Raw genomic sequence first — 24,225 nt, forward strand, 5'->3', positions numbered from 1 at the left:
CACAGAGAATGTGCTTTCCTATCTTAGACCAGGACAAGGAGTGATCTCCAATGTCCTTCCTCAAGGAAGCAATCTTGAGTGCTATCATGTCATGGCTCTGAATTCAGCTAAAATCAAAAACACACCACTATCAACTTCATGCTGAAGCCCAGGTTCATCATCGAGACTAAAAGAATAAAACCAGTGAGGAGGATCAGTTTTCAATGGAGAAATAAAGAACAGAGATACACTACCAACTGCCTTAACTGATGGAGACAAATCAGATGGCAGAGGTCTCTTGAGACTTTCCTTATTCAACTGCAAGTAATTGTCTCTGAGACACTTAAAAAAAACCCTAGAAATCTGTTTTGGAAGAGGCAATCAGAAGCCAGTGAGATTATAAGAGGAAATCATTTAAGACTACCTGTCAACTCAAGTTTTCACTTTAAAAGGAACATAAATATGTGATGCTCCAAGGATAATATGAGAGCTTTTCAAAGGTATTCAGGAAAACCTGCAGATCTGCAAAAATGCTATTCATTTTGACTTTATTAAGTTTGTTCTCACAACTGCCCTGAAGTGGGTCTAACCAGAGAACCAGGGCTGGAGTTCTGGAGAAGCCACAGTTCCTCAGAGGAGTCAACTTACTCCACTAAGAAAGCTTGAGTGACTTTTGCAACTCTCAAGGCGTCCCCATAAAATGCCCCTCTGCCCTAACAGTTCAGAGTCAGGGCAGTCTGGCTTCCTCTCCCCTGGCTCCTGCTCACAAGTGTTTTCTTACCAGAATGCCTCATGTGGCCTAAGAAGCACCAGCATGCAAATCACAAACCTCCATCTTTTGGAGGCTGATAAATCCCGTGTGCTTACAAATCCTGCTGGGGAAGCAGATTCATGGAAAATGGCCAGCATACACAGTAGACAAATGTCAGGAATAAGGGGGGAAATAAGAGCCGTCAAGGTAAGACCATGGTGTCAAAATGTGTTCCTAGTAGGTTTGGGATTCCTGAGTGCCCACTCATCAGATTAGCCGAAGGACAGGCAGAAATGGGAGCATCTGACTAGATATTCAACTGAGACTTAAGAGAGCTGGGAAGCCTAACACCAATTGTTTCTAAAGCCCTTGGAGCTTCAAGGTCATGTATGTTAAATTCAAGTCATACAGACAAGTGCCAAAAATTGAAGAGGGTAAGCTCTGTTGCAAGGACCTTGTTGATGACCCGTGGATCATGCAGTGCAGTCAGACCCCAGTCAGCCCTTCCTGCCACCAAATGCAGTGTCCAATCAAGACACACTTCATGACATGGACTGGCGGAATCACCATCGCTATCCTGAGGCTTCAAGGGATCTGAGGGGCACCCCCTCCAGGCTCCCTGGAGAGTTGCTCTGCCTAGGGAAGTCCATGCTGTAGAGCCTGGGCAACCGCTGAAAAAGATGACAGAAATGAGGATTTGACCAGAGTTAAATACACATTTTAATTTTGTCACATTCTCCAAACTTTGCCTTAAAGCCACCACAGTGAAATTGACAAATTTTGACAGAAAAATAGAAATCCATCTACATTTGGAAATGCCATGGTGACTGAGCAGCACTGTGATCCTCTGGGGCTAGGTTGCTCTGCACCTGTCTGTCATGCTGCAAGGACAGAAGGCACACTTCTGCACCTGGGCACTAGAACAGGGGATGTCCAGGCTGGTCTTGGCAGCAGCTGTGTTCAGTGTCTGTCCCAAGTTAGGCATGTGGTCTGGGCCACCTTCTCTTCTTACTTCTCCCTTTGCTTTCCAGTCATCTGCAGATCTCATGGCTCAACCGTGGTTCCCGGAACAGCAACAATGGCAACACTGAATGGGTTTTAGGTTTGCTGTATATTCATTCATTCACTCCAACCCAAGGAACCTCTACATCCTGTTGTCCAGATGAGGAAAGTGAGGTTCAGCAAGGCTGGCCAGGAAAGGACAAAGAGGACCCGGCTCTAGGCCTGATTCTGCAGTCTACGTCCTTTTCAGACTAGAGCCCTGGGTTCACCCCTGCACAACAGCACAGCCCTGCTGAGAACCAGCTCCGCTGGCAGACAAGCTGGCTCCCTGGGCTTATCTTGAAGGCTCAAATGGAGTCACCCTGCACCAATATCTTCTCCCTCCTGTGGCACTCGCCCCAGTCTCACTGTCACCTGCAGGATGAGTACCGACAATACTGGCTAAAGGAGTATCTTAAAGCATCTTACCAGACGCACCAGGTTTATAAAGGACTTGTGGGCAAAACCTACTCCATATCAAAAAGAGGTGACACGCGGCTCCCCTCCAGCCCAGTGAGCCACACCTCAGATCAATCTCACTTCTGCAGCAGTTCAGCTGAGGGGGCACCAGAGCAGTGGTCAGCTCAGCCGCGTGCTCTGTCTTCAATGGCTATTTCCCTGCACTTCCACTCTTGGCCACAGGCCACACCCCTGAGTGGGAGTCCATGGCCATCTGTCCTTGGCCAAAGGCAGCCTGGCCAGAGTGTATATGGCCTACAGTGCTACAGACCAGCCTCCTCTGAGGAGTAAATTTTTGGCTAAATAAGAATCACCACAGACAAAAGACCACTGTCACAACCATCCACGGATCAAATACTGCCATTGACAGGCACGTTGTTACAACACAATCAGATGCACAAAAGCCCTGGTGGGAAATGAATAGAAATGATGTGGTTGAAATGAATCCTTTCTAGTCTGATCACAGGAGAAATTACTTCTGACTTGTCACTGTACTACATTAAAAAAAAATTTTCTACAAGAAGTACTTTTCAAAGTACAATGACTTCTCCCACAACAGACTTAGAATTTTGGGCAAGAATATATTTTATTTTTTCATAAAAGTTCTAACAAAAATATATTTTTTCCTTAACTTAAAAATACAGCTTCATAAAACAAGATTTGAGTTGTTCTAATTCCCTACACACTTTACAAACAGCAGTAAGAGGAAGAAGTCAACAGAATGGGCTCAGTTTCTAAGTATGAAATGCTCATTTCAGAAGCTTGACTTTGTCCTTTATTAACTTGAAGGTGGGGTTCTTGCTGACTTTCTTGTTGAAGATGACCAAGAGCTCCTCCTCACATCTGTGACGGTCGTTTGTCACCGTGTAATACTGAGCTAAAACCTGAGCAAAAAAAAGCGGATGTCAAGGGGGTGCATCTGTCCTGGAAACTTACCTTACAGGTCTTTCAGCGTACTGCGTGCACAGGTGTGCTCTACCTGTGAACACCAGCAGCTGTCTGTGTTTGTCACACAGACACAGTGCAAAAAAACAAAGAAACCACTGCTTTGGAACAAGTAAAAAGGAAAAAAAAACATCCAAAACGACCATTTTCAAACATAACATAAATAAACAGAGCCTCTCTTCAAACAGTCGGACAGCAAGTCCAAGATCTAGGAGCTGCCTTGGCTGAGTCTGTGTGGTGGGTTTGGCTCAATTCCTGCCCCAGACAGGGACAAAGGGAGCAGCTTAAAAACTGTGACACACACTCTCTCTCTCTTTGTATTCTAGGTAAAAACCCATCAGTATATATTTAAAATAAATTATCCTAGCCGTTCCTGGGATGTGTTTAGACCCTGTACCTTTTTCCTTAGCTTCTTGATCGACAGCTCACCATCCGGGGCCTGTCTCAGGACTGCTTTAATAGTTCCCTTCCAGTTGAATTTACCTGCAACACAAAGAACACGTAAGAGATTTTATTGTGTTGTAACACAAACACACACAAAAAAGAAAGAAACAATTTCTGCACATCTGTTTGCTTCTGGGGAAATGACCTGCCCCTCCCATGCACAGAATGCCAGAGTACCAGGTGACAACCCCTGTGTCAGCCCAAGCAGGAAGCACTGACGATCTTTCCAAGGACTCCTTCTGCAGTGAGAGGGCAGCCAGAGCACCAGCACCAGGACGAAGCCCTGTGAAAGGTGACTTCTGGTTTTCTCTCCTTTTTTTTGGTGACACTGGGGATCCAACTCAGGGCCTTGCAAATGCCTACCACTGAGCAACACCCCTACCATTTCTTATTTTATCTTGAGTCAGGGTCTCGCCAAGTTGCCCAGGCAGTCCTCCAATTTGTGATCCTTCTCCCTCAGCCTCCTAAGCAGCTGGAATTACAGAAAGGTAACTTGTATCTCATGGAAAACAGAGATTCACCCAGCAGCCACCAAGATCAGGAGGCTGACTAAGCACAGCCAAGAACACACAAGGAGCACCCAAGCAGCTTCAGAGAGGGAGCAATGCCAAGAAAGGGCTCAGCCAGGGCGCTTGCTTTGGTGGCAGTGTGCTTTCCCCAGTCCTGCGAAGCACAGGCAAGAGCAGAAGCTGCAGCAGCAAGCCCAGGCGACCCTCGGAGGTGGGAAGAAGACAGGCTGCCACTTCTGGCCTTGCATGTTCTGAATCTGCTGAAGCCAGCATACTGGAAGGCCGATGGTGAGGCCAGGACGAGCCCAGAGAAGCCTGCTGTCTTGGCAGGAGCAGGAAGGAGCAGCCAGTGAGGCACAGACCGACACAAGAACAACTTCCTCAAGCAAATGCCACAGATGGCTGTGCTCACCACACCCCACCAGCCACAGCCCTGGAGCCAGAGGCCAGGATGGAACAGGACTCTCACCCAGCAGTGGGCCACTCCAAGGCTACCCCAGCTGCGCCAGTGGAGGCCCTAGGGAGTCCTAACTGGCACATCCTCCTCCATCAGCAATCAGGAGAGAAAGCCATTTACAACAGGAAGTTTAAGCCCATGCCATATATAAAAACTGCCTCAAAACAGACCATGGACTTACAAATATATAACATGTGAAACTATAAACCATTTAGAGCACACACTTACAGCTTGGTGAGAGTGTCTCAAGGGCTCTCACTACACACACCAGCACTTGCACCCACAAACACACAGGGTGAGGGATAGCTGACGAGCTCAATCTGCACACACATGAGCAGACATTGAGTCGCACACCTTCCATACGTAAAAATTCTGTGTGTTAAAAAGGTTTGACCAGGGCTGGAGGTGTGGCTCAGTGGTAAAGCACTTGCCTAGCATGTGTGAGGCCCTGGGTTCGATTCTCAGCACCACATATAAACAAATGAATAAAATAAAGATAATAAAATTTTAAAATGTTTAAAAAAAAAGGTTTGACCAACTAAGAAGAATTAAAAAAAAAAAGGTCTGACCAATAAGAAAAGCCTAGAAAACAAACAAAAAACAAAAACCCCAATCAATCCATTCAAAAAATGGGCCAGGGCTGGGGATATAGCTCAGTTAGAGTGCTTGCCCTTGAATGCACAGGAACCTGGGTTCAATCCCCAGCACTGGGGTGGGGGGTGGGGGGAAGAAAATGGACCAAATGCCAAAATCAAGTACTTCAATGAAGAGACAGATACAGAGGGCAGACAAGCACACAGTCATCCAGCATCACTAGCCAGAGAAGGGGCAACTGAAACCACGGCGCGCTTCCCTGTTCACCCACCACAACATCAGCAGATGCAGGACAGCCTGAGACCACTGGTGAGGTGCACAGCTGTGCTTCCCAAGTCCCCACAGGTTTTTGTTTGTTTGTTTGATCTGGAGGTTTTTTTGCAGGGCTGGGGACTGACCCCAGGGCCTCGGGCATGCTAGGTAAGCACTCTACTACTAATAGACAGCCCTAGGCCTGGCAGTGTTCTTAAAAAAGTGATCATGCCACCACAAGACGACGCACACAGCCCTGCACCAATGGCCATTTACACAGGGCAGCTGACTTTTGCTCATGCAAAACCTGCACATGAACGTCCCCAGCAGCTGTACGTACAATAACCGGATGCTGGAAACAGCCAGACAGCCTTGGAGGTGAATGGGAAAGAAACACAGCGCATCCCTTCCATGGGGTGTGACTAAGCAGAGAAAGCGATGGACTGCTGACACTGTAGCAACCAGATGGGTCACCGAGAAGAACGCTGGCGGAGTCACTCACACACCGTCCAGAAATTACAGAAATGGAGAATGGACCAGTGGCTGCCAGAGGTGAGGCGGGGAGTGGACGTGGCAGGGGCATCCTGTGGGGCAGCAATGCTCTCCACCGTGCCTGCATCAATGCCCACGTCCAGGCTGATGTGCACTACGGGCTCTCAGGTGCTGCCCGTGGGGAAATACAGTGAAGCATGTGTGAGGCCCTGGGTTCGATTCTCAGCACCACATATAAACAAATGAATAAAATAAAATAACAGCTTTGTGAGCATGCTTAAGTCAAGTACTTCCTACACGTGATTCAATGTGCACCTACAATTGCTTTAAAATACACTCTTCTTCCTCTGGCCTCAGGCACCCTAGGCGAGCACTATACCCTAAGTCCAACAATTTAAATGCTAAAATGCCCACACAGTTAGGAGTGGGGGCTCAAGCTAAAAGATCTAATCCACCTTGGCAGTAAGTGATCCCCACAAATAAAGCTGCAATGCCCATCTGATTCCTTGGGTCCACTCTTGACTGACAGAATCGGGTGGACAAACCACACATACTTCCCAGCAGGAGGGAAAGCCTCAGGCCTGAGGAAGCAGGAGCTTCCCACGTATGAGGCTGCATGTAAGGCGAGCCTCAAAGGCGAGGGACTGCATTTTAACAATACATATACTGGCTGAGGGAGTGGGTAGCCATGGAGCTCCAGGTAAGGAGGCCCCAGGAACAGACTCAAAGCTAGAAAGGGGCACAGTCAAGTCTTCCTGGACCAAGGGTATTTCTAGATAACAGGAACGGCCAGCACCTACAATACAAGATGCAGACAGGAGATAACAGTGGATCTGAAATCTAGAATGTCCCCTACAGGCCCTTGTTAAAGGCTAGGTCCCAGTGTGGAGGTTCCTACCTCCCAGTAGCTAATGTGAGGTCTTCCTGAGCCCTGGGAACATGCCCTTAAAGGACACAGTGGGACCCCAGTCTCATCCTCTTCCTTTTACTTCCTGGCCATGAAGTGAGCCACTCTGCTCCACCACATACTCGCCACCACAGGCCCCAAATACCGGGCCAACCCGCCACGGACCAAGACCTCTGACCTGGGAGCCAAAGCAAACCTTCTCTTCACAGTTTGACTATTTCAGATATTTGTTACAGTAATGGAAAACTAACATACATATTTCCAATCCAGACTATCCTCCCTTTTTCCTCAAAGACAAAGGGACAGAGGCACTATAATACAGACTCACTATAATACAAACCCCAGAGTGCTCATTTTGCTGTAAATCCTTAGACATGCCTTTGGAGGGCATGACTTACCAGAAGTACCTGATCCATCCCAGGAAAGGGGCATCTCTGCCGGCTCCTTCCCCAAACTAAGTAGGCGATGCTTTTCAAATGGCGCAGAGGTACCTTTCGTAGGAGCTTCATCATCCTCTGCTTCTCCAGCCTCAGGGTGTCCTGGGAACTTCATCTTTTTCATCTTAGAATCTGCTTCAGCTAAGTTTAGAAAAAAAAATTTTTTTAAAGGTTTGCATTTGATAGCTGCTACTCCTCAGGAGAGCTCTGCCACGCTAGACCCACGAGACCGTCCCCCTCCTTATCTCCAGGCAGCCCAGGACCGTGGCTGGTACCGTCCCGCATGTTGCAGAGGAGGAATGGGATGGGAGGCACAGGTCAGCTGGACCCAAGGCTTATGTTATTCCCTCCCTGGTTCAAAGTGGCAGCCTGGCCACCCGATGACACCCCAGAGCCCGGCCGTGTACCTATCGAGTGCTTCCGCTTCCTTTTTCCCACAGTGGCCTTCATCTCCACCTTGCTGGGGTCCTCCTTGGGGCCCCTGACCCTGTCGGTGTCCTCCTCTCTCGCCTGCTCGCCCTGGCCCTTCTTCTTCTTGCCCTTCTTCCCTATGGAGCCATTGGCCATGGACCCCCTCTCCCCTGCAGCCTCAAGGTCAGCCTCCTGTCCTTTTTTGCGCTTCTTGGGCTTCTGGCTCCTTGAATTGTCCTGATGGTTTTCTAATTTCAGTTCTTTCTTTTCTCTTTTTCTGTTCTTCTGCCGTTCTTCCTTCCTTTCTCTTTTATTCTTCTTTGCTTCTGCTTGCTTTTCTGTGGAGTCATTAGTCTTGGAGGACGCTGGAGTCTTGGTGGAGGCTTCTGAACATGACTTTGCCACTTGGTTAGGAGGCTGCTGATCTTGCCCCTTACTAAATGGCTCCTGATTGTTAAGCAAAATCAAGAAACATATCAATATTTGATCTGGGAGAACCAAACATTCACATCATTATCTGTATCTCAAAATGAACTGTTCAAGGAAAATGCTTTTATCACTCACCATTTTACAATTGTGAACCCCCCAACTGTGAAAATATGGCAATAAAAATACCAAGTGGGGGAGAACTCCCCCAGCCCACACCCTCTGCACTGAAGAGATACTTTCATTCCACTTGAGAGTGAAAGAATAAAGAGCCTTATATCACCTAAGCCAGATCTTGAACTCTGCTCACTAATCATCTTTCATTTAGGTGGGAAGAGAGCACTCAGGTGTGGTCGAAATCAAAGATCTATGTGTTTATAGGCCTGGTTCAAGTTCCAGATCTGCTCATTACTAGTCAGGTGACTAGTCAAGGCAAGTTTTTTCTCTTCTCCAAATCTATTTCTTAATCTGAAAGTAAAAGGTTGTCACACTCACCTTACCCCACTGGGGTGTGAATAAAATGAGAAGAGACACTGTGTGCCTCTCATCATGGATGCCCAACCAACCGGCCCAATGAACGTGGAGAGTTCTGAAAGCCATCAAGGGCTAGCCAAGGAAGTGCTACCACCATCACTACCCAGATGAGACGGCTGCCCTTGGAGGATGGCAAGGGACCCTACACAGAACGTGAGGAACAGAGCAGGGGACCTGCCAGGCTCTAGATATGCTTCAGCATCCTTCAAAGGCTGACATGCTGCGTGCGAGTGGGCTGCAGTGTGGCAGCCTTGCAGTGGGAGAACCTTTAAGAGGTAGGACATGGCAGAAGGTGATTAGGTCACTGGGGACGCTGCCCTGAGAAGGAACTGATGTTGGTCTCTCCAGGCGAGTTAGTTCTCTCAAGAGAAGGTAGTTATAAATGGAGCAAGCCTAACCCTGTGAACTCCTCTGGCTTCCAGTCTTACCATGTGATCCCTTCAAAAAACACTCCTACCATGATGCCGCCTGCCATTCTGTGATACAGCCAGAGGAGCCCTCACCAGAGGCTGAACACATGTTGGATGCCTGATCTTGGACATTCAGACTCCAAGACTATGAGCTAAATAAGCCTCTTTTCTTTTTAAAGCACCCAGGCTCAGGCATTTTGGTATAGCAACAGAAAATGGACTAATATAGGGCTGGGGATATAGCTCAGTTGGTACAGTGCTTGCCTTCTATGCACAAGGCCCTGGGTTCAATCCCTAGCACCACACAAAAAAAGAAAGGAAAGAAAGGAAAGAAAAGAAAGAAAGAAGAAAATGGACCAATACAGAACCAAAGAAAACTAAATAACTATGTATACTAGAACAAGACAGATCTTCTGTCTCTTAGTTACCCAATTAAGAAGATTAGCGCATAGATCCTACATATAACATGACATTAGCACAGCTCAGCCCCATTCCTTGGTGCACACTGAGTCCCTCTCTTTTGGGATATAAGCCAGGACAATGAAACAGATGGCTTTGGGAGCCCTATCATCTGCAGAGGAAGGCAGGGGCCAAGACTCAGCTGCAGGGATACATGTACATCCCAACCTGTTCCTCACCAGCCGGACAATGTGGGGCAGGTTACCTATAGTCCTCCTCCTGTGGGCAGCTCTCACCAGGACACAAGCACTCAGACCTATCACACCACACCTGAAGGAGCAGCACTAGGAACTCAGTCACGGTTCACAACATAAAGCTGCCAAGGATCATGAGAAAAGAGGTCAAGGATGAATCTGGAAATAGACTCAGGAGGAAACTTCACATCTCTCCTGCAATTCTGTTCATATTTTCTGGTAAGGCATTATTATAATGCGTTAATCAGCTTCCCATGATTATAATAAAAATCCCTGAGGCAATTAACTTTTTTGTGTTCATTTTGGCTCATGGTTCCAAAGGTTTGGTCCAAGATCGAGCTGCCCCATTGCTCAGAGCCTCAGGCAAGGGTGACACTTCATGGAAAGAGTACATGGGGAAGCAAGGTACTCACCCTGTGAGGGAGGAAACCGTGAGGACAAGGGGTCGAGGCTACATTCCCCCTGAAGGGCATGCCTCCCAATGCCCTGAGGCCCTCCCACCTGGCCCTACTCCCTAAGGGTTCCACCATATCCCAGCTGTGCCACCCTGGGTACCAAGCCACATGGGCCCTTGCGGGGCGTCCAATGCCCAAATGATAGTACAGAAGCACTGAGTGCCAAAGCCTTCAGCCTCCCTTCTCCCCAGTGTATGCCAAGTTTCCAGCTGGTACCTCGCCCCACACCCACACCAGCTCCACCATGCAAGATGGGCAAGGTGGCCAGACCAATTCTTTCCCACTTTCTTTCTTCTTCATTCCTGCTGTCCCGAGGGTGCTCTGCCTGGCTCTTCTGTAATGGAAAAGTCCTGCCTTACCTGCCTTTTTTCTGTCTCTTCCCACACTCACCTGGACCTGGCACTAAGGGAAGCCTCCAACCCCCTAGAATGTAGCCCTTGAGGGCAGGACCTAATTATAGCCGCATGTGCAGGGGCCACGGCCAACCACCATGGGAGAGAAGCTAGATAGTCGAGAAGGACAGAGTTCCAGGAGGACAGGCGTTTGACTCATGGACAAATGAAGCCCCAGGACCTTTGGCTGTGTCCCACCAACACAGGGTGTGCAGAAGGATCACTGGGCAAAGGCACAGGCAGCCCCACCAGCCAGCGCTGACAGAACTGAGATTACCAGGGGCTGTCCACTGATCGACCATAATTTGTCACCAAAACTATTTTCTCTGCACAAAGCAAACAACTCCTAAAAATTTGACTAGAATAAGACCAGTTAGAGCCCTGCTGTTTTTTTTAAAACTTTCTCTTCATAGCACCATACCCTCCTGATGTGCTTTCTATTTTTTGTTGAGGACCTAGCACAGATTAGGACCCAGTAAATAGGAATAAATGAATATTACTATCCACATTTTTTAGATTAGGAAACTGAGGCTTAGAGGTTAACTAATGTGCCAATGATAATACACCTGGAAAACTACATAGCAGGGCTTTGAACCTGGGCTGTCAGAAATCCAAACTCCTGTTCTTTCCAACACATCCACTGCCTGATAGATATACCAGTATATACATGTCCGCTGGGACCCTTATCAAATGTTGGGATTAAATACCTTTCTCTGTACAATAAGGAAATCTTCCCTGCAGTGCACTCAGTTTACTCTTTCCTATAAATGAAGACAGAGGGTCTCTAAAAAAGCAGGCTACCTTGACCTCCAAATATAGACATTCCCATTTCATTATTACTAATTATTCTTGCAACAATCTAAAATTAGCTCTAACTTACATCGCTGGAAGCTTCAGAAAAGATATTCCACACTTGCTCCAGAATGGATTCATTATGAACTTTTAAACTGTTCTTCATCCAATTCTGTAAGGAACAAAAAAGAAAAAAAAGAACTACTTATCCCACTGTGACAAGATACACACAGGTCCAGCCCCCCACCCATTCAGAAAGCCAATGAAATCCATACCTGAAATTTGGCCTTTTTCCTGGGAACGTTGTCAAAAGCACTAATTTGCTTTAACAGTTCTCTCACTTTGGGGCTGACATTGGGTTTCCTTATTAATTCATTAATTTTCTATAAAAAAAGAAAACAATAAATAACCAACCCATGAGTTTCATGAAAGCCAAACTAAAAGTCCTTGCCCTGACCAAAGAGTTCACATCTGAAGTACGGATCCTGTAGTACTGCTTATGCTTCAAAATATATTAACTTCTATTTGATATAGAAATGGAGTCCTAGAGCAGTTGACAAGAAAAAGAGATAAAAGTCTTCCTAACTGGAAAGGACAAAACAAAATTATCCCTGTTCATAGATGACCTGTACGGAGGAATGACTTTATGTATAAAACTCTACACCTTCAACACAAATAACTGTTAGGACTAATAAATCAATTCAGCAAAGCTGCAAGATACAAAATCTACTCTCAAAAATCTGGTTGCACTGAGAGCAGTGGCGCTCACCTGTAATACCAGCAGCTCCGAAGGCAGAGGTAGGAGGATTGCAAGTTCAAAGCTAGCCTCAGCAATTTAGCAAGGCCCTAAGCAATTCAGCAAGACCCTGTCTCTAAATAAAACATAAAAAAGGGCTGGGGATGTGGCTCAGTGGTTGAATACCCCTGGATTCAATCCCTGGTAACAAAATATACCAACAATGACCAATTCAAAAAGGAAATTAAGAAAATAGTTCCCTTTATAATAACATAAAAAAGAATAGTAAGGAAAAAAACAAAAATCAAACAGGTAAAAGACTTGTATTCTGAAAACTATAAAACATACTAAGAGAAATTAAAGACACTGATAAATAGAAAGAGATGCCATGCTCATGGATTAGAAGACCTAAGATTGTAAATGTCAATACTTCCCAGAGCAACCTAGAGATCCAGCACAATTCCTACTGAAACCTAGTTGAGACAGATAAATATAAATGAATCTGATGCCACCACCCAACCAAACACAGGCCTCACATCAGCCCTTCGTGTTGTCTACCGTCAGAGAGGAATCAGCCATTCCACGAGCAGATTTAGAGAAAGAGTGGGTTATCCTTCCAAACAGATGTTTTGGAATGCCATGTTAAGGAAAAGGTGGAGTGAAAGGGCGAGGATACCGAAGGATACGTATAATATTACAATTCAGTCAGAACAGTGCACAGGGGAAGCCCACATGCTGCGCAGGATCCATCCTTGATCTGATTTGGAGGAAAGTGTTTGCCAAGGGCAAGAACTCGTTCCTGGATGGAGCTGCCTTTCAACAGGCACGATTGGATCATCAACCACTGTGGCACAGAAGTTGGATACGTAGCAGGTTACTACCCTGGAGGCGAAGTCAATGAGGACTCATTCCACCACCACCCGGCACGTCTGCCCCACCTTGGATTTGCTTTCTGCTGTATGAGACAGAACGAAGGCTGCTTGGTGGCACCGGACATCGCAACCACTGTTGTTTGTGATGCAAAGTGTAAATTAATTTTTTCTAAGAGATACTTTAAACTATTTTCCCCAAACTGAACTGCATGCATGAAGTATCAGGGACTTCAAAAGGATAATCACGCTTTATCCTGCACTTAGCCAAGGACCCTGCTCTGTTCGGTTTGAGCAGCATTTTGCCTTGCAGTTTAAAGCAGATTTTTTAAAAGTTTTCTTCATGTTTGGTTTAAGTGGCAAGCAGTCTCCCCAGTGTGTCCATTAGCTGCACCATTGTCTGTTATCTTTCATCTCGAAAAGTCTCAACAACCTCCAAAAAAGAGTTTTTAGAAAGTGAGAAAAGCTGCTTTTTCTCCTTAGTTTTCTCAGGAATATTTGAGAGGTAAAACCTGAAAGTCACCATGATGCTCATGAGCTTTTACCTGCTCAAATATTTTAACTAAAATCATTCATTATAAAAAAGCAGAATCTTTATTTCTGAAGTTCCCACAATTTAGTAGTGACCCTGAACAAAATGCAATGACCCTGAACAAAATTCCACACCTTGCAATGAGCAAGACTAAGGTGTATCTTGGCTCTCATTTATATGCACTTTTCAGACTCTCCCACCATGAGGTGCTGATGCATATGCTTTGAAACATAATTTTTCAAACATTTTCCTGTTGTTCTGATATGTAACTCTGCTCCCTCAAAACACATCTCCTCATTGTCTCTGGCATTTCAAGTTATCCCAAGTTTGAATCCTATTCCTTCCTCCATTGAAGCCTTGTCCCAGGTTGGCCTAATCCAATTTAAAAGCCTGGTTCAAGTCACAGTGCCAGGGATTATATTTAGCGGAGTATTAATATTCACAAGTATTTTTCTCAGATGCAGTATGTCTGCATCAATTCACTGTCTCAATTTTTATGTTTTAAGGAAGCTCTAAGTTTGCTGTTGAAATTCCTTGAACAGTAACTCAAAAATTGGTTGTTCTAATTACAGCAGCATGTCACAAATGACTGCTTTTTGAAGTGTTGATAATTTTAAATCTTTTAAATTATCCTGAAAAAAATGAAATTGGACTCTTACCAAAAAACTCCTACTTAATTAAAAAATGAGCAATTAACTTGAATAGACATTTCTCCTAAGATGTACAAATGGTCAATTAATACATGAAAAGATGCTAAAATCATAAGCAAAATACAAACCAAAACCACAGAAAGATAACATTTCACGCCCATTAGGATGGTTATTATGAAAACTAAAAACAGAAAATTACGAGTGTTGAAGAGAAATTACAACCCTTATACATTATTGGTGGGAATGTGAAATGATGCAATTGCTACAGAAATCAGTACATAGCTGCCTCAAAAAAAAAAAAAAAAAAAAAAGCAAAAGAGAATTACCCTATGATCCAGTAACTCTACCTCTAGGTACATGCCTAGAAGAAATGAAAGCAGGGATGTGACAGGAATCAAGTGTCCACTGACAGGTGAATGGATAAACAGTGGAATGTTCTTCAGCCTTAAAGAGAAAAGAAACTCTGACAGATGCTACGACATGAGCATACCCCGAAATCATGTTCAGTGAAATGAGCCATCACAAAAGGACAGAGGATGCATGCTCCCACTCATGCGAGGTCCTTAGGACAGGCAAGCAGAAAATAGTGGCAGAAAATAGAACAGAAGGGCTGGGGGCATTGCCAGTGGAAGAGCACTTGCCTAGCTCATGTGAGCACTGGGTTCAATCCCCGGCACCACCAAAACATAAAAATAAAAATAAGAAACCAAAATGACGTGGGGATGGAGAGATGAGTGTTTAATGGGACAGTGTTTCAACTGGGGAAGATGAAAGTTCTGGAGATGGGCAGCAGCGATGGCTGAAGAGTGACACGAATGTACCTGAGTTTAAGTACACTATAAAATGGTAAGTATCTTATCATGGGGGTTGCGAGTGTAGCTTTGTGGCACAGCACTTGCCTAGCATGTGTGAGGCACTGGGTTCGATCCTTAGCACTGCATACAAACAAATAAATAAATTTAAGCTATTAAAATATACACATTACCATGGCAAAAAAAAAAAAACAACTGAAAAATATATCCCTACATCAATGGAATCAAGAATCACAGAAAAACAGATAGTAGAGGGTATAAAATGAGAACAAAACAGTAGTATTAAGATCTAATAAATAAAACCAAAATAGCAAGAGCACACGAAACACTTCAGCAATCCCAGTAAAGTCAGAGGCAATAATTACTTAGGTTAGAGATCTGTCAGTAGACAGGAGGGACAGTCACCAGTGAGTCAACCTAAGATGGACAATGAAGCTCAGCAAATATGACATAGGAAAGTGTCCCTGCGTAAGAAAGAAGAGAATCTACATATAAGCAGACCAGAAACATGGAGACAGGGTCCTAAGACAACGGTTAGCCAAAGCTGTGTACGGCATCCAGGCTGCACCGACTAAGAAGGCAAGACAAGCATGAACGAGGAAAAACCAGGCAGAAGAGCACAGGGCACTGGTGACGAGGTCCAAAGGCAACACCAGGGCCCACAGAGTGAGATGCTTCTCCAGCGTCCAGGTTTGCACAAGCCCAGAGGCATGTGGACGCTGCCCAGCCAACTGCATAGGTCTGGTCCACTCTGGCTGATTGGTGTTCGGAGCGTGTGTTGTTTTCTTCTGTATAATCTTTCTGTTAGTACTTGACTATTTTTTCCTAAAAATTAAATAGCTACTTATTTTTTTATTAAAACAATAAAGTTATCAAAATTAACAGAAAGAGAGAGAAGCAGAGCAGACTGTTGAAGTTGAAATGGGCAAGGTCTGAGAGGGCCAGCTGCCGACAGGGATGGGACCAATGCAAGTGGCATTCCTGGGAACTCTGAACCCACAGGAAGGCTGAACAAAACAGGAACAGCTGGAGGATGAAATGGTCAAGACTAATTGTGAAAGAAGAAAAGGTCCCCAGCACTAACAACTAAAGCCTGTGAAGAACAGGGTCCCTCCTGACTGGATTACTTAAGTGTGTGTGTGTATGTGTGTGATATATATATATATAATATATATATATATATATATATATATATATAATTTATTTATTTATTTATTTTATTTTTTAATGAGGGAAATAAAGGGAAAGAACAAAACCCTCAAACCCATGTCTACAAGAACGACCCCAGCGTGTTCTCCTGGCTTAACCCACGTCCTCTGATCCACCTGCTAAGGGCACCCGGGGCGCTGGATCCATGGGATGGGAGTGGTGACCAGCAGCCCAGATGGAACCAGAGTGAAGTTCTTGATCTACACCAAGAGGACCACTGATGCACAGAGCAAGGGTCAGCAAACCTCTTCTGTCAACACAAAATCAGCACCCTAGGCTTCACAGGTTCTGTCCCAAGTACCAGCCACGCAGCTCACCCCACCCTGCCTTTGAGGATTTCTTTCAAGTGTAACGACAGCAGAGGTGGAACTATACATGCCCCAGCGCCCAGAAATGTCACCTGAGTCTCAGGATATCAGAGAGAGTGACCCAAGGTGCCAGTGGTCAACAGTCTCGACTTCACAGTTAAGATACAGGTTCACCAGCTCTTCACCCTGCACTGGGCAGAAATGGCAAGTCCTTTGTAAACAGAACTGTCCCCACAGGAGTACGCCATTTCAGAGAGCTAGTCAGTGTCAGAAGCTATTAATTTGGTTTTCAGGAAAATATGAAATCTTCACATGGATAACATATGTCTTTAATTCTCTATCTCCTTTTCTAAATCTTCCCTTCTGCAATGTCATGCTTCCCAAATAGGAATTTCATTGCTTTTGCCACTTTTTATTGTACACATTTTCATTTTATTTAAATAGAAAATTCCTTATACCTATGAAAATGTCTATTTTGCTTGATCCTGATAGCAGACATGACAGATTAACAGTGTTTCAGCTGCAAAAGCTGCATTAACACTACAAGAGAAAGACCTGAAAATTTCTACTTGATTTTCTAGTCAAAAGAAAGCTAGTGAGAATTCTCAAATACTTTAGAGAGAAATGTGTAAAACACACTTATTAAAGACAAAACACCTCCCAGTTGTGTTAACAGTTAGAAAATAACTCTATTACAAGAAGATAAATTGGCCTTCAGCTGGGCTAAGACATGATGCTGCAGATGCTCTGCATGGATGAATGCTTGCTCTTAGTCTCTCAGGCTTCTGAAGGAAGAGGAGGGGGTCGGTCAAGGCCACTGTGGGGATGGGAAGCCAGTACCTGGATCCAGGCCTGCTGCTTCATGTCGCCTTTGTGGGCTTTGCCTTCGTAGCCCTTGCCACCATATTTCTGATCTTCACTTATGCACTTCACGTGGTTTTTATAGTCATCACCCCTTCGAAGAGAGCAGAAGTCCCACCATTAGACTGCCACGCAGGTTGGGGGCCCTGATGACAGCTGCTCCCCCTGTCTGCACAATGCACATCTGTCCCCTGCCACCCACCTTAACTCACTTTCTGGCTTAGTTCATCCCTTCTGAGGGATGGGTAGAGCACAGCTTTGCTCTAACAAAACAGCTCCGAAGCCCTCAAGCCTCACTCTGGGCACATGCTTCCCTGGACCTGGTCACTGACAGTGGTCACAGGATGAGCCATCTACTGTCTAAGAAGTGCTCAGGCTGCTCTAGTTCCCCTTCTCTTGGCCTTTTCTTTAAAAATGCATATGGTTTCCAATTGTAGTCAGTGGGCCCTACGAGTTTTGTTTTTTTCTCCTTAAGTTTCTTTTTGTTTTTTTTTTTCTTTTCTTTTTATGTGGTGCTGAGGATTGAACTCAGGGCCTCACATGTTCGAGGCAAGCGCTCAGTCACTAAGCCACAATCCCAGCCCCTTCCCTTAAGTTTCTTTCCTCAAATTTGTTTCTATTCTTCTAAGCTTTGTGGGGCTAGGGATCCAAATCTGGTCTGAACCTTCGTTGTGGGTCTACATGAATTATGCGGAACTTACCAGAAGTCTCTACCGCAGTCAATGCAAGAAAGGCATTCACAGTTTCTGCAGACAGACACATGCTTTTCTACTTGTATTTTCTTCACTGATTCACCACATGCATTGCATATAAAAAATACCATTTTACCTAAATGGTTAAATACTCTCTATCCAAGATAGGCTTTAACTCTTGTCCTAAAAAAAAAACAAAATTCAAAACAGAAAACAAAAACTAAAACTTCTGTTCAACAAATGATTCACACAAGTAACTTAACTTGATTTGTTTGTTTACAGTACTGGGAATTGAACTCAGGGGCCCTGTACCACTGAGCTACACTGCCAGCCCTTTTAATTCAAGTCTGGCCTTGAATTTGTGATTCTCCTGCCATAGCCTCCCCAGTACCAGCGTGCGCCACCATGCTGTATGACTACAGTTAAGTTTTATAGTTGTAGATGGACACCATGTATCCATCCATCCATCTATCTATTGCTATGTGGTGCTGAGGATGGAACCTAGTGCCTTGTATGTGCTAGGCAAGCTCTCTACCACTGAGCCACAACCCCAGCCCTACAGTTAACTTTTTAATGATAATTTCACATGATAATAACAGATTCAAAGTTGATCAGCCATCTATGAACAACCCTACCACCCATGTAAGTAAACCATCACTAGGGCTAACATTTATTGAATGTGTGTTTATCATGTATCAGGCTCTATTCTAAGAGCTTATGTGTATCTAATTTAGCCCTCAAACAAACCCTACCCTTCCCTACGGAAGGATTATCACTGTTTAAAATTTATCTGGAGAGATTAAGAAACTTGCCCCAGGATACATAGTAACAGAAATAAATTTAACCTTGGCAGATTGGCAGAACTGTGTGGGAAGAATAAGTTTCATTTATACACAATGAAAATTATAAAAGGCCTTGCAATGTCTGTATACCCTGCCAACTATTCCAGGTCCCAAATATAATAACAAAATAAGAAGGGGAACAGAGAGCTGTAGAAAGGGGAAAACTCTAAAAATGAGTTCTCTAGGTTCCAAAAACATTCACAGGTATGAGATCATACCCCTTGGTCTCTGAACAGGGAGCAGGTGAGGGTCTCCTTCACATGGCTTCTTGCCAGATCAGTCAGAAAGAAATGTAACCATATCTAGGTATCCCAAATGCTGGGTGCTGAATTACTCAAGGAGCTCACAAACCCAGGTGCCCCAGGTATCCTGAGCACTGCCCATTATACAGTATCTATATTATAAGCTCAGGGGGTGATACTGTGCTCAACAAAATACAGATTCATCTAAGCACTAAGCACTCAGGGTAACTTTCCATGCTTCTATAAACTTTTATCACTGGTTTAGAGCATTGTTTTACATTATAAATCAGCAAAGATATTGAGAACTGTTTAGCCCAACCCTGTCTTCCTCATTATGAACAGGAAGAGAGGATCAAGGAAGTCAACACTACTTGCTTCAGGGTAAGACTCCACCCAACCCATCCCAGGAATCCTTCCACACAAGAGCTACCACGGGTTTACAGGGATCCTCATGCATGAACTGCATCTCCCCTTCACCATGTTCCAGATCATAGCTAGTGAGGTCACACCTAACAAGGATCAGGGCTGCTCAAGGCCATTTGCTAGCCTCTCCAGGGTTCAAAGGCCCAGCTGGTCTCTTGAGCAGGCTTCTTACCCAATGGGCTCCAGTTCACCTTTTACACTAGGTACAAACCGCAGGCCCACTGACCCTGGGTGTGCTGGGTCCCCTCCACAGCCTGTTATCAGGGTTGCCTGACCAATCTTCCCTCATAGGGGCAGGCACGTGGTCGGCTATGCCTGGCCAAATCCCAAGGAATGCAGACGTTACAACCCTAGGGCACCTGGTTACTGTAAAGATGAGTGATAGAGTCACAAGCTTGGGGAGCTGGGATCATGTTGACCATGATCCAGTTCCCTCAAAGCTTATCATGCTGCATAAGGCAGATGGAGTTCAATAAATGTCAGGCAACAAAAACAGCCATTTTGCAACAAGGGCCAACGTCACACTATGAGTCTGGAGGTGCACTTTTGGGTTAAGACCAAGGGATCATGGGTTATCACCAAGAAATGGACTTCCATCATACCCACTTGGTAGAAGCCACTGTGGCGAAACAAATTATCTGCTGGAAAATTTTAAAGCACCTTCACAGGGCAAACATCTCTGCAAACTTAAATATGGCTTAGAGCTTTATAACTTCTGCTATGAGGAAACTGTTTCTTGACTATGACAGAGAGGGTGGGGAGAAAAGCTTTCATGAACCTTAGGATCCAATTCCCTACAGGATGGGTCTGTGGTGGAAGGCAAGAATTAAAGACCTGGGCAGGACAGCAGGAAACAAAATATACTGAAGGAAAGATGCTAGTGGTATTGACAAAAAGATGCTCAGAAGATATGCACCACATGGCATCCCTCTGGAAGCTGTCCACACTGTGTTCACGCCATTCTGAGAATTGGATCGCATGTCCATTTGAAAAATATCTCTCCACACATTTTCACTTGGTCTTTTATTTATCTACATATTTTAAGGAAGAACGAGTGGACTGCATGAAGTCAGAACTCAGGCCCTGCCTGCCTTCCTTGGGGTTTTTCATACTTGCCATGAACTCAGAACAGTGTGTCCACCTGCTTAACTACTGAGGTAAGATCTGCAAAGAGCTTACTCAGAGCCCTGAGGACACCCCAGCAATAGCCCAGGAGTCACCTTGACTGTGCCTCACACTGGACCTGGTCCCTAGAGAAAATACCTTACATTTATGAAGTAAACACTTTGCATGGGCTGTGAAGAACAGTAAGCTCAAAACCAGCTCGCTCCCTGCAGACAGGGTCCCAAGTCTTAGTGCAGGCTTAACAATTTCAGAAGTTTGATGTTACAAAATTCAAAAAAGACATCATGTGCGCTAACTGAAGACAGCAAACATAGCCTAAAAAAAATTGTATTATTCAAATTCCACAAGATAAATGTGAATGGACTTTGAATAATTAAAACTTTCAAATGATGTTTTGGTAAGTTTTATGCTTACCATTTATGCTTTTGAAGTTACAAAAGCTTAAAACTGCATGAAGATGACACACTTAGGGCTCAGATACTTGTTGCAAAGTGTAAGAAGACAGCATTTTTTAGTGTTGCTGGACTTAAATAAAAGTCCCCTTTTGCTTCATTGACTCTTCACTCCCTGTGTGCACCCAATGCTGGGTCCCAACACAGCCACAGAGATTCTATGTGCTCTTCTTTTCAGATATGTGGGCATGTTGAAAAAGAAGACGAACAGAAAGTAGTGCTCTTGGACTGATTGGGAGCACACTCTGGTTCTCGAGCCAAATACAATCTATGACTCAATCCAGTGACATTTGCTGAATGCTAAGTGTGCAGTAAGGGTTATCCTACCAGGTACACCCAGAGACTCTTGCTTCAAGCTGAGCAGGTCCTCTGTGTGTGCTATCTATTCATGTGTCTGGTAAATGTACTGAGCTCTCATATACCACATCCTAGAAAAATACGAGGGCCCGAGGACAGAAAACAGGACCTTGGCTCTCTATAAAGTCACTTCCTACTCATAAAACCAGGTGTATCCATTACCCAGGTCAGCCATGACTGCACAATCACTGTCTGCAGAGAAGAGCAAGCTCTGGAAGTTAAATGATCTGCCCAAGGTCACAGCAAGTGGCTGAGGCAGCCTGCAAGACATTCTGCCACTACCTTGCCTGTCACAGCCTTGCCATTTGCTTGGCCGTAACTCTTGGAACTTGAAAGCCTCATCCAAAATGTGGGAAATAACAATTTTCCATTCATAAATATTAGAACCCAAAAAGCAGTGCAAACTGGGCAAGGAGAACAACCACGTCACGGCAGAGGCTGTCAGGTATTAATTTGCTGAATTTGGGGGCAGCAGGCAGTGGCCAGGAAAGGGCTGAGAACTTGAGGAAAACCCTGGGCATCTTAAGTCTTTTTTGGGGGGTGGTGCTGGGGATTGAACCTGGGGCCTTGCGCATGGGAGGCAACCACTCTACCACTGAGCTACAGCCTAGCCCCTTCTTTTAACAAGGTGGTGGCCACGTTTTATTGGCCTGGGCCTGGGCTTGGGGAAGGACTTGAGCTGAAGTCTGCATCTGCCAAAGATCATAGAAACTCAGACATCAGACCTGTTATTTGTGAAATGGGTCTAATATCCATCTCAAAGCATAGTGTGGAAAGTTAAACAAAATACCAGATGTGGAGGCCTCCTCCTCACCCAACTACAGGAAGGTTTCTCTATGACCTGTTGACTTATACATCAATACTATCACACCCAGTCCCCGACCAAACCGCTGTTCCTTTAAAGAGGATCCTCAACTCATCCATCTGTCTTCATAAGTCTCTCCAGTCACCTCTGGCTCCTTATTCCTCAAGGGCCTACTCTACCACTCTGTTCCCTGAATACATGCTCCTAAGTTTGGTTCTATATTAGAATTTGAAGGGATTCTTCTTTTAACCTTCCTTCCTCTACATTTTCTGTATATTTTTATTTTCTTTAAAAATCATGTTAAAACATCGTCCCCACAACACACATACTAACCTACACCCCATTACTACCACACCCACACCAAAAACAGCCCATCTAAGGGGCCAGACTGGCAACCCAAGCACAAAGCCCAGTCAGGGTGCAACCTCCAACAAACCACTGCCCCTTTAAACTTCAAGTTCTAGCCAGGCATAGAGGTACACACGTGTGATCCCAGGTACTCAGGGGGCGAGGCAGGAGTACAATCTTGAGGTCAGCCTGGACAACTTAGCAAGACCCTGTCTCAAAATAAAAAATAAAAAGAGTTGGGGATGCAGATCAGTGGTAGAGCACCCCTGAGTTCAATCCCCAGCACAAGAAAAAACAAGCCCCCCAAATTTCAAGTTCTGCTGGCACAGTGGCTATAATTGCAGTCCCCGTTACATCAGGACTGAGGCAGGAGGATTGGGCAACATAGTAAGAGCCTATCTCAAAAAAGTAAACAAACAACCTCAACAAAACCAACTTCAAGTTCTCCCTATCTATAAAGCAAAGGGTTAAGCCAATTAGAAGAGACTCAAGTCCCTTCCAGGGGTAGAGTTCCAAAAACCACAGGCATAGTTCAAGAGAACACACAAGCATACCCTGAGCACTATTGCCCCTAAACCTTTGCATATGGAGATGACAAAGGCTGCAATGTGCTTTCAAGCTCTTCTTTGGCCCTTGCACAAGCATTTGGGAGTAGGTGCCCCTATTTCCACTTAGCAGATGAGCAAAGCCAGGCTCAGATAACTTCAGACTTTCCCAGTACATCACCTGCACTGTTCAAATAGCATCCTCTCACTTGGTTAACTACTACTTGTCAGAAACGATGCTAGACACAGGGAGCCTGGCCCACAGTGTAAACAAGTACCCACGGGGCCTTGTCTGCAGAAAGGCTTCCAAGTGCACAGCGCACCTCTCTTCCCTCCCCTTCTCCTCAGAGGTAGGTGCTGCAGAATATTCTGACATTTACGGAGTACCAACTGCAACGTCATCGGAGGCTAACACCTTTCCACTCCAGTAACCCTCCAGCCCCGCAAGTCAGGTTCTACAGCAATCCCTTTTCACACGTGACACAGGCACTAAGAGGTTAAGTGCCCAGCACCAGGTCTCACATCCAGCTAATGACAACCCCCGGCACGCGGTTATTCTGGTCTTCCGTCGGTGCTCTCGACCACTGGCCCTGGGGCCTTCCCTTAGGGACCGAGCTCCCGAGACTCGCAGAGCCTCGTCCCCAACGTGCAGCAAGCGGATCCCCAGCGCGGCGGGATCCAACCGACCCGGTCTGGCCAGGCCCGGGGGCTTCTGCGTTTTAAACCCGGGACGAAACGGCCACCCTAAGCCCGGAGCTCCTCAGTCCCCAGTGCGCAGAGTCTGAACGCAGGAGCTCGCGGAGGGGCGGACGGTGCAAACGCGGGTGCGGCCGCAGCCCTCCTGCTCGGAGACCCCTGGCCGCCGCCGCCGCCGCCGCTCACCTCAGCCGGCGCCTGCCAACGGTTTCAACCGGCTGCAGGGAGCACGTGGAGCCGCTGCGGCCCGCCAGCACTATAGCAGCCTCTCGAACTTGCCGGCGCAGAACTCACTTCAGAACCGCGCCGCGCGCCTGCGCGCCACGGCCACCCCACCCCCTGTCGGAAGTGACGCCACCGGAAGCTGGGCGGCCGGCGGGG

The 24,225-nt window shown here is 45.7% G+C and overlaps 1 protein-coding gene and 1 pseudogene across 3 annotated transcripts; one reads left to right on the forward strand and one right to left on the reverse strand.

The window, feature by feature from the left end:
- Positions 1-1,426: 1,426 nt before the first annotated feature.
- Lyar (Ly1 antibody reactive) lies at positions 1,427-24,186 on the reverse strand. 3 transcript variants are annotated; one of them, XM_058572414.1, is made up of 10 exons: positions 24,031-24,180; positions 22,740-22,812; positions 18,019-18,192; positions 17,297-17,411; positions 11,616-11,723; positions 11,429-11,512; positions 7,675-8,125; positions 7,229-7,408; positions 3,573-3,658; positions 1,427-3,114 (listed from the first exon to the last, which is right to left on the reverse strand). In XM_058572414.1, exons 3-10 carry the CDS (start codon positions 18,138-18,140, stop codon positions 2,980-2,982), a joined length of 1,281 nt encoding a protein of 426 aa, XP_058428397.1. In that variant the 5' UTR covers positions 18,141-18,192; positions 22,740-22,812; positions 24,031-24,180; the 3' UTR covers positions 1,427-2,979. The 3 variants fall into 3 exon arrangements, with proteins under 3 accessions (XP_058428397.1, XP_046279599.1, XP_046279597.1); XM_046423643.2 differs by lacking the exon at positions 22,740-22,812 and having other exon boundaries at positions 7,322-7,408; positions 24,031-24,186; XM_046423641.2 differs by lacking the exon at positions 22,740-22,812 and having other exon boundaries at positions 24,031-24,186.
- LOC124078817 (holocytochrome c-type synthase-like) lies at positions 12,573-13,111 on the forward strand (annotated as a pseudogene).
- Positions 24,187-24,225: the final 39 nt, after the last annotated feature.

The sequence above is a fragment of the Marmota monax genome, unplaced genomic scaffold (assembly GCF_021218885.2).
Source record: "Marmota monax isolate L192 unplaced genomic scaffold, Marmota_monax_Labrador192_F-V1.1 WCK01_AAM20220418_F8-fsc00009, whole genome shotgun sequence".
NCBI classification, from domain to species: domain Eukaryota; kingdom Metazoa; phylum Chordata; class Mammalia; order Rodentia; family Sciuridae; genus Marmota; species Marmota monax.

Coding starts and splice junctions, on each gene's coding strand:
- Lyar (XM_046423641.2), bottom strand. CDS start 18,140: ATGGTATTTTTTATATGCAATGCATGTGGTGAATCAGTGAAGAAAATA. Junction 3,659..7,228: donor GGATGGATCAGGTACTTCTG/GTAAGTCATGCC, acceptor TTTGTGTTGCAG/GTAAATTCAACTGGAAGGGA. Junction 3,115..3,572: donor TCAAGAAGCTAAGGAAAAAG/GTACAGGGTCTA, acceptor TTTTTTGCTCAG/GTTTTAGCTCAGTATTACAC.